Here is an 18,096-nt window from a genome sequence, read left to right as displayed (position 1 = left end):
AGTTAATTCTAATTGGCTATAGCAAAACAATTCATACATGACCAAATAACACTATATTGCCGTAGGATGATCGCAGTTAATCCTATAGCGTTAAGCCAGACATTACGTTGAGGCAGATGAGGACATTGCATGAGAATTGTTTTAATATTTTCTCGTGATTTATCGACCTTTGACCTAGTTACTTAATTTCTTGTAATACTTTGATGGTCAACATTGTCAAACACACTGTCTCATATGATGACGTTTATTGGTACGCACCGGATTACGTTAATGACAAACAAATTGACGCCTCGACGACGTTAGACAAACACTGCTGGCAGTATAAATAGTTCGATCCCTAAAAAAGAAATCTCTCACAGCAAACGCGCCACATCGCCAAGAACGTTGGGAAGTGCCTCTTGGAAATCCACGATGTATGCACTGCTGTGATGAACTCTCCTATGTAATTGCCCTTTGTTATTCTAATAAAATCACTCTGCGCTCGGTCTTATATTTCGTTTGCTCATATTTATTATCAATTTCGTAGTACTCTGTAAGGATTTTCTCTTTTATGGAACAAAGCCCTTTAAATCGTTAAAAAAGAATTATTTCAACGTAACCTAGATGTTTTTATGCATAATCATATACATGCATCTCACTGTGCATTTCTTTTTTAGCGCACGAGAATACATCGGATACGGAGTCACGTTTAACGTAAGTTTGTCAAAGTATTTCTAAGTTTTTTGAAGTCAAGTTATAATGTTTCTTTTAATTTTACTTTCTTGTTTTTAATTCAATTCGATATTTCGGAACTAAAATCTGCTAAAAATCCTTATGCGAGCTATATGTTTTCTAGGGCGGACCAAATCAGAGTTCTGTTTACTTATGATAGTCCAACCCTTGGGAGGGAAAGCGATTTCAGAGGTAGGTAACAACATCATATACAACAGTGATAACCACTCGTTAAAATGCTCATACTATTTCAGCCTTGATTATTGCATGACGACGTGTTACGTAAGATTTTTCTGAAAATGTGTTAGAAACTATAGTATGCTTCCGATAGGTTAGGATTATTTGGTCTTCCGTCCTCCAAAAACATTGCAGCGTTTGAAATAATTCTCTTCATCAGGGGGCGATGACACCGGGGCCGATTAATAACTTTTATATGAGTAAATATTTAGTAACCAATTAAGTTGTCGATGTTGTTGGAACATTGTTCGACCCATTTGCGAGGACTGTTTTGTGTTATTTAGTAGTTGAGAAATAACATTTCATCATTTATCACGTGACCAGTTAGGTAAATAAAGCTTTTTTATAAATGCACTTGATGTCTATACGTTTAATTATCACCAGCATAGCAACTGGTGTACTGGGAGACGTGAATAAATTACCAAGACATCGTCTCGCTTGTATAGAATCATTCAAAGGTAGGACGAGGTGGTTTCGCCATTGTGGCGCATTGCTTGTTTAGCAAAAAGATCTGTTAATAAACAATTTTCAATTGTCTAAAGATACCAATAACTGTTGTAGTTGTTGTTTGTTTTATGCTATTTTTATTACACTACAAAGCCAAAACATTTTACACTAAAACGTAATATTTTGAAGTGGGAAGCTCGTGTTACAAGGCAAAGGTGTTTTAAAATATAGGTGATAGGTGAATTCTACTTTACTTATTTACAAAGTGGGCTGGGGTAAATTATGTTTTAAATGAAGAAAGTTTTTGGAAGGAGCTTTGTGCCTTGTTTGATTTCAGCTCTGCTCCAATTGTTTGTTTATCTGAATGAAGTAAACTTAGCGAATGAAAATTCATTGGGATTTTAAGCTTTAAGTGCTTTTGAAAAGTTTGGTTAAACACTTGCGTGCCTGAAACATAAACTTCAAGGAATGGTTCGTTCGTCTATCTATGACATGGCCATCATCTTGTTCTGCAGTATATAGGTATAGATAAAGGCACTTACAAACTAAGCAAAAACAATTACGGTAATGCCGTTTGTATTTAAAGTCGAACATGTTGCTAACTGGTATCGCTGTTTGTTACATGTTGGGCAGCTTCCTAGTCTTGGTAATTATTAAACTTACTTGTTTGGTTTTCCGCTTATCTGAGTTTTTCGTTATGCAAGATTATGTAGTTATGTAGTGACGTTTTCTGCTTGATACTTTGCCGATACCATCAATAATTAACCTAACGCTTACCACCCCCAACAGTATAAGGTTGTGTGAGTCATGGTCTAATATTAATGAATTACTGCTATAGCTGCAAAATTATCTATTCAGAACAGTTATATTAGCTATATCGTGAAGCGAAATTGTTTCCAATACGTTTAAAATGATGTCTGATTTTGTGTTTTCTACAAATTACTCGACGTTTTAAGTGAAAATTAAATGAATTAAAATGAAAATAGCAGTAACAGTTATTGACTTTCATGTACAAAGTCTGTCTTTTTGCAAATACCTTTAGGTTTTCATTTGTCAGGCAGAAGGAAAAACCAAGACAAGTACTTTAGGCAAGTCAGGGTTCGTTTGCGCAGGAGCACAGTTCTTTTTTGAAGAATGCGTCTTTGTGTATTCCTGCATTTATACATTAGCTCGTCCGAATTGGTTTAGTAGATGGCTTTTACGCATTTGCTTGGTCAGACCAATAAATTATGGTCATCGTCAATTTCTATTTAACCAGTAAACAGTTTGGGCTTATTGATTTGCAGCCTATCTGGAGTCAGTTTTCCCAGAAGTTTGCCCGAAGCAATTCAGGCCGCCGTGCTTTTTAGCGCATTACATGCCTTTGTGTGCAGTGTAATTTAACCGAATGATAGAGACCTTTCTTTATAAAATTTGACTTGTTGGAAAAGCTGAAGTCGGGGCTAGGTTAGTGTCACCGCTGCCGGTTATCAAGACTATGCAAACGGCGCACCTTTCTTTGGCAGCGGACATACTTATTGTGAGCGCGGTGTTTGCCAAAAACAGAACTTTTACAGCATTATTGCGCAATATAATAGGGCTTTTAAATCCAAGGTTTGAATAGAATTTATTCTTAGCAAAAGACTTCACAGCAAAAAATGTTTCGAGTTATCATAGCAACGAGAGTAGGCTGAAAGCTCAACTAATAGTGGAACTGATTTGCCTCAGACCAGCTTTACCCTTAAAATGAAGCATTACTCTAATTATAGCAATGTGCACCAGAAACACAGTAAGACTAAAACATGAAACCATCTGCTTGAATTACGCGGAATTAGGATTTTTTTGGATTTAGTTTCAGGAATTTGTTCAAATTTGGTCTATAGTTAACAAATGACCTAACAATATATGAATTTATTGAAGATAATATGATGAAAACTTTAGTGGTTACAGTGTAAAGTGTTTCAGACCTTTTGAAACAAATCACTCCGCTCAAACAAAGTTCATATTGTGTTTGATACTTTTCGCTGGTTCCTATCATTATCTTAAATATTTGTTAATAAAGACCAAGCGCATAGGGCGTATCTACAAAACCTAAGGGACGATTTTCAGAAAAATAACCCAAAATATTTTGCATACCTTTCGTTTCTTAAGCGTTACCTTAGCTAATGTCCCTTAATTTTGAAGTGAAACTAAATTGAGGATGTTGCCTTGCGTCATCACGCACGTCACACGTGTTGGAAAACCCTCGTTTTGAGTTATAAACAAATGGGAGAGTATGTACCAGATTACACGTCATCTTTCCATCTAATGTTTTAGGTTAGGGCATTGGACCAAATATAACTTCCCACTTCCCAGATCCTACGTTTCGTGGTCTGTATTTTTGATTGTTTACCTTTCATGTAAATGAGAAGATTAAACACTTGTACAGCGTGTCAGACAATGACTCATTTAACGGAAAAAACTTACCTTCTTTTATTTTCTATTGTTGAAATTTTAGGCTCCCCACTGCGAAGTTTATCAAAGGCATATAACTGACAGTTTGCGTCCTCACAAGCTTCGTACTCTTATTCAAGAGCCGTTAGACAGAGCAACAAACAAGGAGTTTAAAGCGGTTGCACGTCAAAATAGAGCAAAAATATAGTTATGTTTAAGGTGTCTGAGACTGCGCATTTACGCTAACATTTCATTATCAACACTGTAATGTGGATTTGGGAGTTTCGTCGATTAAAGGAACCACAGCGCAGCGACCAATGGGAAAGTGTTTGTATGGTGTGCCACTTTCAGAATCAATTACGCCTAGTGCTATAGCGTTAGTTGGTTGAAATAATAAGAGATGCTTTTGGTATTTTATGACTATAGTGGTGCAATATTGTGTTCGTATATGAAATAAGGCTTAGTTATAGACGCAACCTTATGAATGACTGATTCCCTACATCGCCCAGCAACTACTGTTTGACGTTACCGGAACGGAATAGCAACGCACTTTGGAATTTCGAAAGAATTCGTGTTGATTTAGTGATTTCTTGTGTGAGTGATCCTTGTCGCATCTGGTAGGTATTAATTAGACACCATCGCCATTGCAGCTATATGTAGTCAATTAGCGCGAACACTTTTGCTGGTCGTAAGAAGGTAGGTAGATAGTACTGTAGTTTTTCATGTTTTTTTTACATATCTACTTGAAGCAGGTTGAAAAATAATGTTTTACTATAATTTCAATATTTGTCCGAAATGTTCGAAAATTATCTGCCATTTTCACCGCAAAGACTTCCGCGAGAAAAATTCCTTTAAATTGTCCTCTAGATTTATGATTTATTTGATGATCTTATTTACTGGAACTATTACATTAACAACCGGATTTTAAACCTGATTTGACAGCAAGTCTTGTACCGAACATTTGCTTAAGGCCCGCGCCTGTTTAACGACTAGAACTTGTTAGGACTAGAATAGGTTCTTGTTTTGTGTCGGTTAATTTTTATTATCACTTCTGTAATTGATAATTAAATGATCGACCCACTGTCGTCAGTTTGTTAGTATTTCAGAGCTACATAGAGCAGTTACAGTCAATTTCCAACTTTTTTGTTTTAAATTACATTTGAGTATTCTGTTTGTTTAGTTTTTTTGTTGGTACAACTACAGTGTAGTTTGGTGTGGAGTAAGGCTGTATTTTAGCCAGCGAAAGTAATGGCAGTGTAAGTTTTATTTCATCTCTAGCTTTTTTTTCGTTTTTCGAGTATACTTCATTTTACGTTTTATTCTCAATAAGGAATCTTTTCAAGCTGGTACATAAATGTGGAAATTTAATGCGTGGTTGACTATAAAATAACGATAGATGAACATCAATCATTTACCAGATTGTTACATTAAAAGAGCTTATGTTCGAGTACTTTGTGTTTATTTGTAAACGGGACTTTTACCGGTATAGCTTTGCATTTGTGGGGGTAGAAGTTTTGAATCGAGTTATGCAGGTTTCGTGGGGAAAGATTGTAAATTACTTGCTTTCTTTTTAGCTTCTACTACACTCTTACGATATACGAAAGAAATGCTTTGTTTTTTGTTATGAATTTACGGTGTTGGTTGTTTTGTTTAGCCATTTTGAAGAAACTTGGTAACGCTAAAACCTCTGATTTTGACTGAAGTAGATACCATGGCTTATTCGGATGGAAGTCGAGAATGTGTCGTGTCCAAAAAAGAAGACGAAGAATTTGAATTTTTCCTTCGGGTTGATGATGATCGAGAGGGTCAGGTGAGTTTTTTCTTAAATTTTCTTAACTTTTGTCTTGTTTAGAATAAGTAAAAGTTATGCTTTAATAGTCTAAGAAGAGGTTTGTCTTGAACATCCGTGGTGCGCATTATTTTTTAGCTCAATTTTTTCGATTATGTAAGAGCTAACGTAAATATTTTCGTTGGTGTGAGATGATGCAGCAAAAATTACTTCTGACGTGATAATAAGTCAATGATGGTGATGATAGTTTGTTAGCATAGATCTTGTGTCCACATTCGAAACTGATATTTTTATTGGAGTTAGCGATTAAGCGCCTGATAACTACCCGTTTCATTTACTACCCATACTGAGATCGCGCGGTGAAACAATCTTTTATTTTAGTCTAGTTTGACATAACTCTTAAGGTTTTCAACAATTACCTTGCGGTTCGTGACATGAACGAATAGGTTAAACATTGACTCGGGATTCCATAATTTTTTTTCAAACAATATCGCAATACCAAGCTCGGCAAACAAACTAAACCCATTTCCTGCCGTCAAGTCCTCCAGAACAAACTATGCGAATTGCTGAATGGACCGATTGCATAACGCTTCGAAGGATTTGCAGTTGTATAACCATATACATTTGCACAATTATGTGACTACCGTTTTCATTCTGGTGGTGTTTGCTTTTAAGTCAAAACTAAGGCCTATTAAAAGTGTTTTATAAAAAATGTTTTACTCATATTTACTTCCATTTCATCAACTGTCACAGTGTGCCAACTGTAGTTGTAAGATTGTGGGGAATTGCTGGAGAAGAAGTGTCACAGAAGTGACCTGCTTGCTCTTCGCTCTCAGCTTTTGCATTTACTTCGAATTGGTTGCAAAAAATTAGTGTAAATGCATTCACAGCGACGTTGTGCTTTTTCGATCATTCGCCAAGTTTACGAGGCCGACCGTGACTAATTTTATTTTTCTCGTAAATTGCTGCTCATGCATAATAGTGTTGCTGCAATACAATGTTTAACAACCTGTTATACGCCGCGCATGACGCCAAGTACCCGTGGCAATAACGTCTGCCTATAAGTTTGGTTTTTCAATGTCAAATTTTAAACTGGTTTTTGATATTTATGATACTTTGGTATTGGATATGATCCCTTTGGTTTGTCATCAGATTATCACCTCCCTGACTCCCGGTGGACCAGCCGAGCGATGTGGTCTAAAAGACGGGGACAGGGTGCTTGAAGTAAATGGGGTTAGCGTAGAAAAGCAGTCTCATAACGATGTTGTGGAATTGATAAGAGAAAGCATGCCCCATCACGAAATCAAATTTCGAGTTGTTGATAAAGAAAATGACCCCAAGGCCAGCAAAGCAAAGTAAGCAGTTATGAGCAAATAATTTGTTTGCTTTTGCCGATATATTCCTTTAGTTTAAATTCTTTGTATTTTTTTTCCAAGTTTTTAACTTTTTTGCAGTACACTTATTGACTCATACGTAATACTTTAAATTAGTTTAAAATATATTTTTGGTCTTTGTAACCACCAAGATCAATACTGGCTGTTATCGACAATGCTTGAAAATGTTTGCATTTAACATTGGCCCTTTGAACTTATTAAGCATGTTCAAGTGTTTCTCTCATTAATCATCAGTCTAATCTTTCACAAAAAACACTACTTTGTTGAACATTTAGATTAATTATTTACAAAGTAATATTCCGTTCATGCCTCAGCTCGACTATAGTTTGTTGCTTTCCTTTTCACAGAACGAATTCAACGTCGAGTTCAAACAACGTTGAGCTTCGACCTCGCATTTGCAAGATATCGAAGAAGAGAAATACATTTGGCTTCACTCTGGAAGCTCAAGGAACCGCTAACCCGGGTAAATTTACATGTGATTCTTCAAGATTTGCAAACTACTGGTCATCTTAATCTGAAACTTATATAATTATTTATTGAAGAATCAGTCTTGCGTTATACGTGCACCACAATTAAATATATTGCAATTGAAAATAAACGTCATCACGTATCGTAATAAAACAAACTATGTCATTATTTCGTTGGAAATCACACTGTGTTGTAGTCTGTCAACTTCTCTGTTTCTATTCCAGGCCATTTCATCAAGGATGTGGCAGATGGAGGACCTGCAGTGGAGAGCGGATTGAGATCTGGAGACAGGATCATTGAAGTTGGAGGAGCAAACGTTGAGAAGATGAAGCATGAGAAAGTTGTCTCTCAGATCAAGAAAAGTGGAAGCAAAGTCACTCTCCTTGTGGTGGATGATGCCACATACAAGCACTTCATGGCGAGGTACTTTTAACTGACTAACTTATAGTGAACTTGATTTTATTGTCGAAGACATGATATTTGTCTTAATATGGGTTATATGTAATATATACTGTTGGATATGGCAAGATTACCAAGCTCAAATTACGTACGATGCACGTGGTGTCCAAAGTGGATTACAAGACGGGTTTTAGCTCCATTTGTTTTGAATTATGGTCTTGGTTAAGCCTACGAGAAACGAGTATTACTGTAGTGTTACGAGAGTTACAAAAATGCTTTGCCATGTTATGACAGAAAACTGAAGATCAAAGCGAAGCATGCTTACAGCAGCAGTGATGTTGTTTCTGATTCTCGCTCCACCTCCACCAGCTCAAGCTCCAGCTTGAAAAAGGCGACAACTGCATCCGTTTCCTCGTCCGTCTCGGCGGTGCCCTCTAGCGACGAAGAAAAAGCGCGTTTGGTCCACGTTTGCAAGGAGAAGAATCGAGGCTATGGATTCTTCCTGCGCGTCAAGAACAACGAACAGGGTATTCTTCCATCTTTTGTTTACAAATTCCGTTTAAAAAATGTCAAAAGTTTTATTTTGATAACATTCGCTCAACATAAACATCATGTTTTTTTCTACTTGCCGAACCAGATTTGCTTTATTGAACATTTAGGTGAGTACATCGGTGATTTGGAGACTGGAAAATCTGGTGAGAAATGTGGCTTGCGGAACAACGATCGCGTTATAGCTGTCAATGGAGAAGTCATTATCGATAAAGAACATGAAGAAGTTGTTGGCATAATCAAGTCTAACCCACAACACACAATCTTTCTTGTTTTGGGACCGAAAGCTCTCACGTAAGGACTCGCCACATTGAATCCAAATTTAACAAACCCTTTGATATAGCTTAAGGCATTCACTTTTCCACATAGTGTTTCAGTCAAAGAGAAATGTTTTTGTTCCTTTTTTTTATTTCCAGTAAAGCTCGCTCCAGCGGTTTACTTTCTGCCATGGATGGCGCCAAAGAAGTATTTGTCGAAAAGCCTCGAGTAGTTAAAATTGACAAGTCCGAAAATGGCTATGGTTTCTTCTTGAAAATGAATAAGGTATATCACCTGTTGTTTCATGCCGTAATTTTTAATTTCAAAGCAAAATTAGGATTCACATCCTTGAAGATCTGCGTATATTTTGTGTGCCTTTTACAGCTTATTTTCGGTTTTGTTTATGCTAACTGTTAAGACCTTTATAACGTAGGGAAGCCCAATGCATTCCATAGCGGACATTGAGGAAGGCTCTGCAGCCGGCATAGCAGGTTTAAAAAATGGAGAAGTTCTTGCTTGCATTGACGGAAATGATGTCATGCGTGCCACTCATACGGACTGTGTTAGCAAAATCAAGTACGTCTATTGGCTTCTTTTGTAAAATTGCATTCGATCCATTGTATTTGATCGTTTTACTCGCTCATAAAACTCGGAGGTAGTAAATGACATAAAAAATCCAACAACTGCATTTCAAAATTATGTTACACTGTGGAATGCAGGGAGGCAGGTTCAAGCGTGGAACTGACCATAGCCTCCAGGGAGACAATGGATATTTTTTACGCCCTGGATATTGCCGTGACGTCCGAATTCCTAGATAGCTGGCCAGATCAATCTCTGCTCAAGATTCCAAATCTCAGTCAGTATTCACTGGAAAGCGAAGCACCAGCTGCAGATCGTGAAGAGGAACCTGCTGCAGATGAAGTATGAAATAACCGAGTATTTGAATTTAATATACACTACCTAACAGTAACTACCATCGAAGAACTTGTCCTAAGTAAACAACGTAAGCAACTTATTTCGATATTCTTAAATTGCAATTAACATAAAACACATTGCTGGGCTTTATGTTTCCAGCATCGAAGTTTGCGTATCTGCAAGCTGACACAGATCGACGGAGGATTTGGCTTCTTCTTGCGCGATGAGGACGGACACCTTCTGGGAAGCATTGAGACAGGAGGAGCCGCTGACAAGGCCGGAGTAAAGGAGAATGATGAGATCATTGAAATAAATGGATCCAACGTCGAAAAAGAAACCCACACAGAAGTCAGTAAATTAGTGTGTTAATGAAACTTCTTGATTGCATAGTCTTAGTGATACATACTTTATACATTCTACAGAGCCTTGGTTTTTATGCAAAAGAATTGCTGTATATTGCGTTGCGCAACACCAGATTTTACATCGTGCGACTTGCGTCTATTGTGAACTTTTTCTGGTCTGAATTGATTGCACTCGTTGATAGGTTATAAACTTATAATATTATATGATCTCGAGTAGGTTGTGGAGCGCATCCGTAACTCCGGTGCCGAAGTGACGTTCCTTGTGGTGAACGAAGATGAGAAAAAGTATTTCAAATCTCGCAACATCGCCATCGCTTCAGTTGCAATTGCAGCAACAGGTATAATCAAGTCTCGTGCCCGATCCGGGCTTAATGGGGTAACCTGATGTCTTCTCAATTTTGACATTTGTTGATTAATTTACGAGCGTTCATATTACAATTTGAAAGGAACGTAAATCTCTGTTTGCCTTATGCTCGTCCATTTACTTATTAAGCACTTTTCGATTTGTTTATCAATAGATATGTTTTCTTCAAGCTTTTTAATTGTTTCAGATGTTGGACGTTAAACCTTTTGAAAATATCCCTGTTACTGTTTCAGCGATTGCAGTGAATGACGACGGCGACGACGACGGTGAAGCGCCTTTGCCTCGATTATGTAAGCTGAACAAGGACAGCACTGGCTTCGGTTTCCATTTGAACGGTGACAGTGGTGATCGTCCAGGTCAATACATCAATCAAATCATGAATGATGGACCGGCTGATAAAGCAGGAATAAAAGACGGTAAGCTTATAAATAAATAGGTAACCAAAATTTCGAAAATTTGAACATTTTATTATGTTTTATTTTATCCATTTTAGTGTGCTTGGGTGTGTAAGATCGTCCACTACTTTTTTCCCATGAGGGAGTAGCATAGCCCCGGGCTTGTTCTACGGAACAATATATTTTGCACGTAAGACCTTGTCACTCATCAGGCCAAACTAATACAAAACAAGAGGCCTTGGTAATGAATGATGTCATCGCTATTTGGCCTGAGATGGGATTTTCCCATTTTTAAGTGAAATCTATATTTTACCGCAGAACATAACAAGATGAGTTTAAAATTCTTTCTGTATACTTTCTCTAAAAAAGCATACTGTATTCACAAGCTGAATTTTGTCTTCGACATAGGCTTGGTGAGATATTAATAGCTTATTAAGTACTTAATCACAATTAATTGGCCCAAGCCAGCAACAGGGAGCGGTAACTTAAAGCAGATTTTTAGTCGTTTTTAGAAAACAACTATGGTCAAGCCCTGACCGCAAACCGCGTAATGAAGAATGGGCCGTTGTTCGGTTCATCAGAGGGTAAAGAAAATTAAAATGAAATGTAATAACTCAAATGAGCTTTTGTGATGACAACTCCTTGCACCTGCCTGCTTTCATCTGCATTCCAATCAATTGCGTTTTATTAATGTGATACTGGCCTAAAAGTAAATCAGCGAATTAATTTACTTAACCACAACTTCGTTGCGTGTTTTCTTCACTTTCTGCGGGTTTCTATTGCGCTGATTGTCCGCTCCCACTTCCGATTTAACTTAGCTTAAATTCCAGCTGCTGTAATAAGCTGTTATGCTAAAACTCTTTCATGCGGTTTTGCATTCAATTTCACATGTGATATGACCTTCATACTATTTCAGCAGCAGATCTTAAAAGTTCATCATGCTAAAAGAGAACGACAGTCCATGAAGCTGAACTTTCAGTTCATGCTTAAATTACTATGTTCAAAGAAATTAAACCATATTACATTGTCACGCCTTAGCAATGCTTTTTTGACTTATGAAAATAACTTGATGCAGATTTTTGTAAGGCATTTTAAAAACAAATTTGTTGATCGATACGTGATTATGCTTTGACGAGATATAAATATCGTTTATGTGTTGCCTAGTCGAATTATGCCAGGTTAATCTGTCTTTGCGTTTTTTTTTTAATTTCAGGTGACCGGGTTATTGAGGTCAATGGGGTCAACATCAAGAACAAGATTCACGATGATGTAGTGAAACTCATCGTCAGTAGCGGGTCTCAGGTAAAATATGCGATTACGTCAGCTACCCCGCCTCGTTTTGGGTTCGGTTTTCGTGTAATACCTTCGGAGAATTTGTACAATTCGTGTTAGATTGTCTTACTTTTGCAATGATTACAAATGCTTCTCTTTCAAGTTGTGATATATGTGACAGCAACGCTTGGCATTCGTTGTAAAGTCGTGTAGCACTTGAAAGCGGTTTAGTACACGCTTCCACACCCAAATGCTTTGAAGTATGCGCAAATGATATTAATTTAGACTTTCATTATAATAATATTCAAATGCTTTCCTTCATCCTGAGACCTTTTTTGTTTTTGTAGGTGTCGTTCTTAGTGGTCGACGAAGAAACGGACCGGTATTACATAAGGAAAGGAGTAGAAATTACCGCTGCCATGCTGGCGGCTGCTAAAGTAGCGGACGTTGTTGAAGGTTGTTTGCATAATATTAAGGTTCTCTTGAATTCACTTGACCCAGTTTTATATCCCCCGGGCTTTTGGGGGGCATTCATATAGTTTTGGGGATAACATCATCGTTGTACGGTAACATCAGACTGTCCATTTTCATGGCACGCATTTAAAAACAAAACTACAGAACATCTATTCAATGCTTCTAATGCAGTTGTAATTTAGCAACTAGTGAAATGGCATATTACGGACAATCTTCTGCAAGTGATATTATACTGCTGTGTCTGACTGTTTTTATTTAAGTATAATTCTATTAAAGATTTAATTTTGCAGTTTTATTCACTTTCAGCAAATATTGATGTAGACAGACATTCATCCTCGTCTTCAATCATCGAGGCAGAGGCGACAGTTCATCTTGATCCTGATACAGAATTGGTAACGTGAACTTTTCGTCATAAAATTTTCTTGCATTTTGAACGTTTTGTTGACAACGTTCTTGAACGAGGATAGGATTTACCAAATTCAAATGATTTTAACGTTTTCAGGATAAAACTGTTCCTCCAGAGGTTGACTTTCCACCTCCTCCGCTTGAGGAAAAAGTGGAAGAAGTTACCAACATGATTGATGATGCCATTGACGAACTCCGTGAACAGGAGCAAGACTCCGAAGAGAGAGAAGAAATGAAAGAAGAATTGGAGGAGGTTGCGGAAGAACTGAGAGAAGAAGTAGGAGAACAATTTGCTGAAGAAATCAGAGAAGAAGTAAGGGAAGCTGCAATCGAAGAAGCAAAAGAAGAGATCCTGGACGAGATCAAAGATCAAATCAAAGATGACATTCGTGACGAGATCGTGGAGGATCTCAAGGAGGACATTGCTGTGGCAGCTGTGGCGTCGGCAGCTGTTGAAGTTGCTGAAAAGATACAGGAAGCAAGAGAAGAGCAAGCTGAGGAGGAAAGAAAAGAAGAACTTGAACGAATTAAAGCCGAAGTTATGGAAGAGCAAAAAAGAAAGGAAGAAGAGGAGGAACGTGAAAGAGTGAAAGAAGAACTTCGACTAGAAATGGAAAGACAACGTGAAGAGGAAGAGCGACTTAGGAGAGAGGAAGAAGAGGAGCGGGAGAGAGAGAGGGTTAAAGAGCAACTCCGCAAAGAAATGGAGGAAAAGAGAGCGGAAGAGGAACGTGAAGCCGAACGACAAAGAATAAAGGAGGAACTTCGAAAAGAAGTTGAACGTGAGATGCAGCTAGAACGGGAAAAGGAACAGCAAGCTTCGGTTCTAGGTATTTCATTTTGTTTTACAGTATATATAAATTGAAGTTTTTTTTGTATTTCATATGCATTGAAGTTTGACGCTTTGTCGGTTTGGATTTTACTTGTTAATTACTTGTTACAGTAGTTAGTTATTTAGTTGATTGGTTGGTAATTAACTATTTGTCGATAAATCGCAGCTCCCCCTCCTCCTCCACCCGCTCCTGTTCCAATGATAAAAGAAACAACTCCTTCCCCTGTCATTAAACGTTCGCCAGTTGCCAACACTCCGCCTGCCTCTGCTGCTGCTCAGGAGTCTAACCCACCCACCCAGGATGATCTCCAGAAAATGGCAAGCTCCCTGAAGTCGGTGAAGAGGCGCTTCAACGTCACACCGCAAGAAGATAAAAAGGAAGAGGCAGTCAAGCCCGTGGTTGTCGGCAAGCTCCGGGAGAGGATGGCAATGTTCGAGCAAAGTGCGGCGCCTGCAGCTAAGCCGGGTTGGCGCAAAACGTCGACCAAGACGTCTGACGAACCTAAAAGCCCTACCAAGACCACGATGAACGGGGACGTGAAGTCCCCCAAAAGTTGGGCACCTCCGAAAATGACCTTTAACATTGTGGAAACCTCTGCTATCTTTAACTGATAAACGAAATGCACTTGTCTTGTTGGGAACTTGTCACCAGTCCTAGTTCTCTTCGCCGCCTCATGTCATGGTTAATTGTGATGTTATATTGTTGTACATTCTGATTTTTCATGTTGTTGTAAAATTGGTTATAGAAGCAAAAAAAGTTACCGGCTACAGTGGCGTTATTTCCAAGTTGAATTACCAGGCATGACCAAAATAATTAAGCACTTTACGTAAATGATTTCATCCTTTGTCATGACAGCGTGTATTTAATAACACCTCTACTTCTCCAATGAGATCGATTAACGTCCTTTAAACATTACGTTAGTGTTTTCTCGCGTCCGTTTTGTATTAGCGATGCATTTGACATTGTTTATTTTATAATTTCTCAGATTTTAACCTGCTTTTAATTTCGTAAGAATAACCTTGTCCTATTTGTAAGTTCTTCATTGTATGTACATAACATAGCGTTAATGAATGTAAATTTCAATAGCGTTTTTGAGTAGACGGTTGCTCAAGTTGTATTTTGGAAAAACACGGAAATAGTAAGCCATTAGGTTTTGTTAAGCCGAAGGCGTAGCAGTGTGGTTTTTACGTTACAAAATAATTAAAGCTCACACATAATTTGTGATATCTAAAATAGTACAGAATTCATGAATCCTTTGATTTTACAAAGTATACGTACATGCGGCAGTTTTGTTTTCGAGAATGAAATTGTATTGAACGTGGTGATAAACAACTGCTGGTGTACAGGTATGTGATTTTGTTTACGTATTGGACAATTCTTCAAGTAATCGTGGTATTTCTGTTTGTTATTTTCAGTGATTATGTCGATTATCTATTATTTCATAAAAATACGAATAAAAAGATTTAAGCGTTGAGTCACATTCAGGTTACAGCCAATATTTTCATCACATTCCTTTCCTATCCTATAATCTGCATATCCCTTGGGCATATCCGTGTAATGTTGTTGACAATATCATCGAACTAGACAATGTTTACCGGTAAACTTACTTCTAAAACTTTTATTAAATTAGCATAACGACCTATATTCCGCTCATATAGAAGTTTAACGCAGGAATGATGCCACCTTAGATTTTTTCTGATTTTGGCTTCAGTCGAGAAATGTGAAGGCAGTAAATAATGAGGTGCATTGATAAATCGAAGCATCATGGCATGTCATGACGCCTAAATCATGGCATAACTTAGGCTTTTCTCGTTAGTAAAATGTTACCAGAAACACGATTAGGTAGAGATAAAAGTTTTAAGATAAAGCTTAGTTTTGCTCACCTGGTCACGTGGCTATTTCTTTTGCCTAAGGTACTGCTGACGTCAAGATGTGAGTGAAGGTTTTTACAAATGTAAATCTATCAAAGCGATGACGTATAGATCCTCTGGAAAATTAGATGATCCTTGATAATCCAAACTGGTAATCAGTAATCACATTGTGAAAAATACGGCATAGCAACTTCACCTTGATAACCCCGTTACATATAGTACTTTTTTTATATGCGTTTGTATAATCGATCCCAAAAATGTTGTCATCAGTTAATTGTGATGTCAGGCTTTACTGGAAACCGGAATTAAAAATGTCAAATAGTGTTGGCTTATTTTTGGTTTCAACGGATGGCGGTGGATAATTGTCACGATTTTTCTTTATCAGGCTTAGGTCAACTGCAAGATTTGCGAGATATATGTAGAAAGAGCTATTTTCAGATCATAACTTGCCTCTAGCTCTTACACATTTTACTGTAAAAGAAAAAAAATACGATAAAACATCAAAGTCATGTTGTAGCCTATATAAAAGCATCGGTGAACTCTGTGCAACCAGTGATACTTTCTAAAATATAGCCTGCTAACTCAAAAATTGTAGTGCTAGGTTCATGTAGACTAGAATTTAATTTTCAAATTGTGTTTAATATATCGTTGTCATTTCTGCAGGCTGCTGAAATTTACCGCTACCTAAGCTTTAACGTATTGAATAATACCGTATAAACAAACATCATGGTGAAACCTTGTGTCTTTATGTTATGTTGTTCCAGTTTTATGGCTTTTGCAATTGTGATGCCTACTTTAGGATCCGGAAATCTAGGAAGCAAAGTTAGTATTACTGCTTGAAATGTAGAATAATCGAAATATTTATATCATATGCCTTGTATGCTTATAAAAAAAGCTGTGCTGCTTACGTCATAACATATATTTTATTCACATGAAAACGTAACATATACTATACAACACAGTAATAACTTTCAATTACTATGTTTTGTCAATCTTTACTTTTGAAGGCATTTAACAATATTTATAGTTGTTTAGTAATGGTTTACTAATGTCAGCATTTTTAATCCGTCAGAAAAGGCAGCAAATGCTGCAGGAAATTGGAAAGCAATTCAATCTGAGTGTTCATAATATCACGGAAGAGCAAACTCGACTTTACTTTAAGGTATTTTAAAATATAGTAGTCTATCTCTACAAAAATTTTGATGAAATTTGCGTAAAAAGACACTTTCACTTTCAGATGAACTCGTACTGCAAATGTACATGCTGCCAGGAAACGTTACCAGAAGACGAAGATTCTGGAGAAGAATCTTGCGATCGGACCTCCCCAATTACCCTTCCAAAGAACTTCAAGTGTCCAAGCTCGTTTTGTATTAAAAACAACACTGCAACATGCAATTCATGGGACCAGGGGAAATGTGAAAGAGCCTGCTTTTGTCAGTAAGTCTCAACTACACATAAGCTGGGTTTAGAAGTAGCAAAATTTTTGCTGAAGAAAGACATTATTTTCGCATCTCAACGCTTTAACTAAAAACGAGTTTTTTAAGCGGTTTTTGCATTTTGTTAAAATTGCATTATGTTTGTTATTAGACGCTGCAGTAAATCTAATCTGGAACCGAATGACCGTCGCTGTAATGGTGCTATGGCACATCTTCAACCAGGGCCAAGTTGCGATTGCAACTCAATAGCTCATCCACCTCCTTGTGCCCCAGAGTCAGCAGATGTCGAAGAGTTATGGCTTCAGGTTTCATTGCTTCGTGAACGAACTAGACTTGTCCATTGTCTGCTTGGCTGCTTTTGCAAGTGAGTTTTACACTATTCTCAAGCACAGGTTGAAAACTCTTTTTACTTTATAAAGTATATTTTCTTTTTGGTGTGAACTCATTTTAACGCATCTTTCAGATACTTTATTCTAATGCAACTTTACTGTAAAGTTAAACCTACTACTGTAAATATTTTTAACAATTGAAAAAATGTTAGTTGAAAACTCATTTTATTCACGTAAATTTCAAATAACATACGATGCAAAGCATGTCACGCTTGCTATACGTATAGAAATTGCGATGTGGAAGTCATTTCGAAAATAATTCCATCGATAAAAGCTGATTGCGCCGCCGCCCCTTTTAAACTTGAAGAAGGTTGTAATTGTCCACCAAGTTGTCCGACCGCAGCAATCGCCATGATCGCAAGACAGGTTAGTGGTGTGTGCTACATGCATAACCTTTACATGACTCGTGCTTTATGAATAACCTTATTTACTGATCTTTGTAAATGTCCACAGTGTCTTCATTTCATAAATGCTGATAATGTCGTAAAAAGGTATAAGTTTAAAGTATTTGATTTCTATGTTTTAGAAAGCGCATGAAATTAGGATAAGCCAAGCAAGTCATGCGAAATGATGAAGACCAGACAGAGCTGAACGTGTTACTTTTAGAAAAACATGAGATTTCTCTTCGTTTGTGCTGAGTTTTCTTTTTCTTTTATTTTCAAAGTGAAAAAAATGTGTAGTGGTTGTATTAAAATCCATTCTAGAAAATATGAAAA

At 37.3% G+C, this 18,096-nt stretch overlaps 2 protein-coding genes across 3 annotated transcripts in view; both read left to right on the top strand.

Annotated features, from left to right (window-relative positions):
* LOC143444849 (uncharacterized) overlaps positions 1-15,162 on the top strand; it is a 25,952-nt gene extending 10,790 nt beyond the window's left edge. Inside the window, exons 19-37 of the mRNA XM_076943631.1 lie at positions 657-693; positions 836-903; positions 5,511-5,617; positions 6,749-6,951; positions 7,338-7,453; positions 7,683-7,881; positions 8,152-8,384; positions 8,517-8,700; positions 8,823-8,949; positions 9,098-9,240; positions 9,384-9,585; positions 9,739-9,927; positions 10,159-10,279; positions 10,539-10,721; positions 11,914-12,002; positions 12,320-12,428; positions 12,753-12,838; positions 12,949-13,681; positions 13,850-15,162. Of these exons, the coding sequence (XP_076799746.1) occupies positions 657-693; positions 836-903; positions 5,511-5,617; positions 6,749-6,951; positions 7,338-7,453; positions 7,683-7,881; positions 8,152-8,384; positions 8,517-8,700; positions 8,823-8,949; positions 9,098-9,240; positions 9,384-9,585; positions 9,739-9,927; positions 10,159-10,279; positions 10,539-10,721; positions 11,914-12,002; positions 12,320-12,428; positions 12,753-12,838; positions 12,949-13,681; positions 13,850-14,295 (3,575 nt within the window). The 3' untranslated portion in view covers positions 14,296-15,162. The remainder of the gene's footprint in view (positions 1-656; positions 694-835; positions 904-5,510; positions 5,618-6,748; positions 6,952-7,337; positions 7,454-7,682; positions 7,882-8,151; positions 8,385-8,516; positions 8,701-8,822; positions 8,950-9,097; positions 9,241-9,383; positions 9,586-9,738; positions 9,928-10,158; positions 10,280-10,538; positions 10,722-11,913; positions 12,003-12,319; positions 12,429-12,752; positions 12,839-12,948; positions 13,682-13,849) is intronic.
* Positions 14,906-18,096, top strand: LOC143444852 (uncharacterized). Of its 2 annotated transcripts, XM_076943635.1 has the most exons (7): positions 14,906-15,030; positions 16,320-16,377; positions 16,628-16,717; positions 16,793-16,992; positions 17,143-17,355; positions 17,608-17,746; positions 17,907-18,096. In XM_076943635.1, exons 2-7 carry the CDS (start codon positions 16,324-16,326, stop codon positions 17,949-17,951), a joined length of 741 nt encoding a protein of 246 aa, XP_076799750.1. In that variant the 5' UTR covers positions 14,906-15,030; positions 16,320-16,323; the 3' UTR covers positions 17,952-18,096. The 2 variants fall into 2 exon arrangements, with proteins under 2 accessions (XP_076799750.1, XP_076799749.1); XM_076943634.1 differs by lacking the exon at positions 14,906-15,030 and having other exon boundaries at positions 16,186-16,377.

The sequence above is a fragment of the Clavelina lepadiformis genome, chromosome 2 (genome assembly GCF_947623445.1).
Source record: "Clavelina lepadiformis chromosome 2, kaClaLepa1.1, whole genome shotgun sequence".
Classification (NCBI taxonomy): Eukaryota; Metazoa; Chordata; class Ascidiacea; order Aplousobranchia; family Clavelinidae; genus Clavelina; species Clavelina lepadiformis.
Note: the sequence above shows the minus strand (reverse complement) of the source record. Positions and strands in the feature narration are given on the sequence as shown.

What these genes read in the sequence shown, in the direction of transcription:
- LOC143444852 (XM_076943634.1), top strand. Translation starts at nt 16,282, where the DNA reads ATGGTGAAACCTTGTGTCTTTATGTTATGTTGTTCCAGTTTTATGGCT. An exon ending in GAAAGAGCCTGCTTTTGTCA is followed by an intron (nt 16,993 to 17,142) that starts GTAAGTCTCAAC and finishes GTTTGTTATTAG; the next exon opens with ACGCTGCAGTAAATCTAATC. An exon ending in CTGCTTGGCTGCTTTTGCAA is followed by an intron (nt 17,356 to 17,607) that starts GTGAGTTTTACA and finishes CTATACGTATAG; the next exon opens with AAATTGCGATGTGGAAGTCA.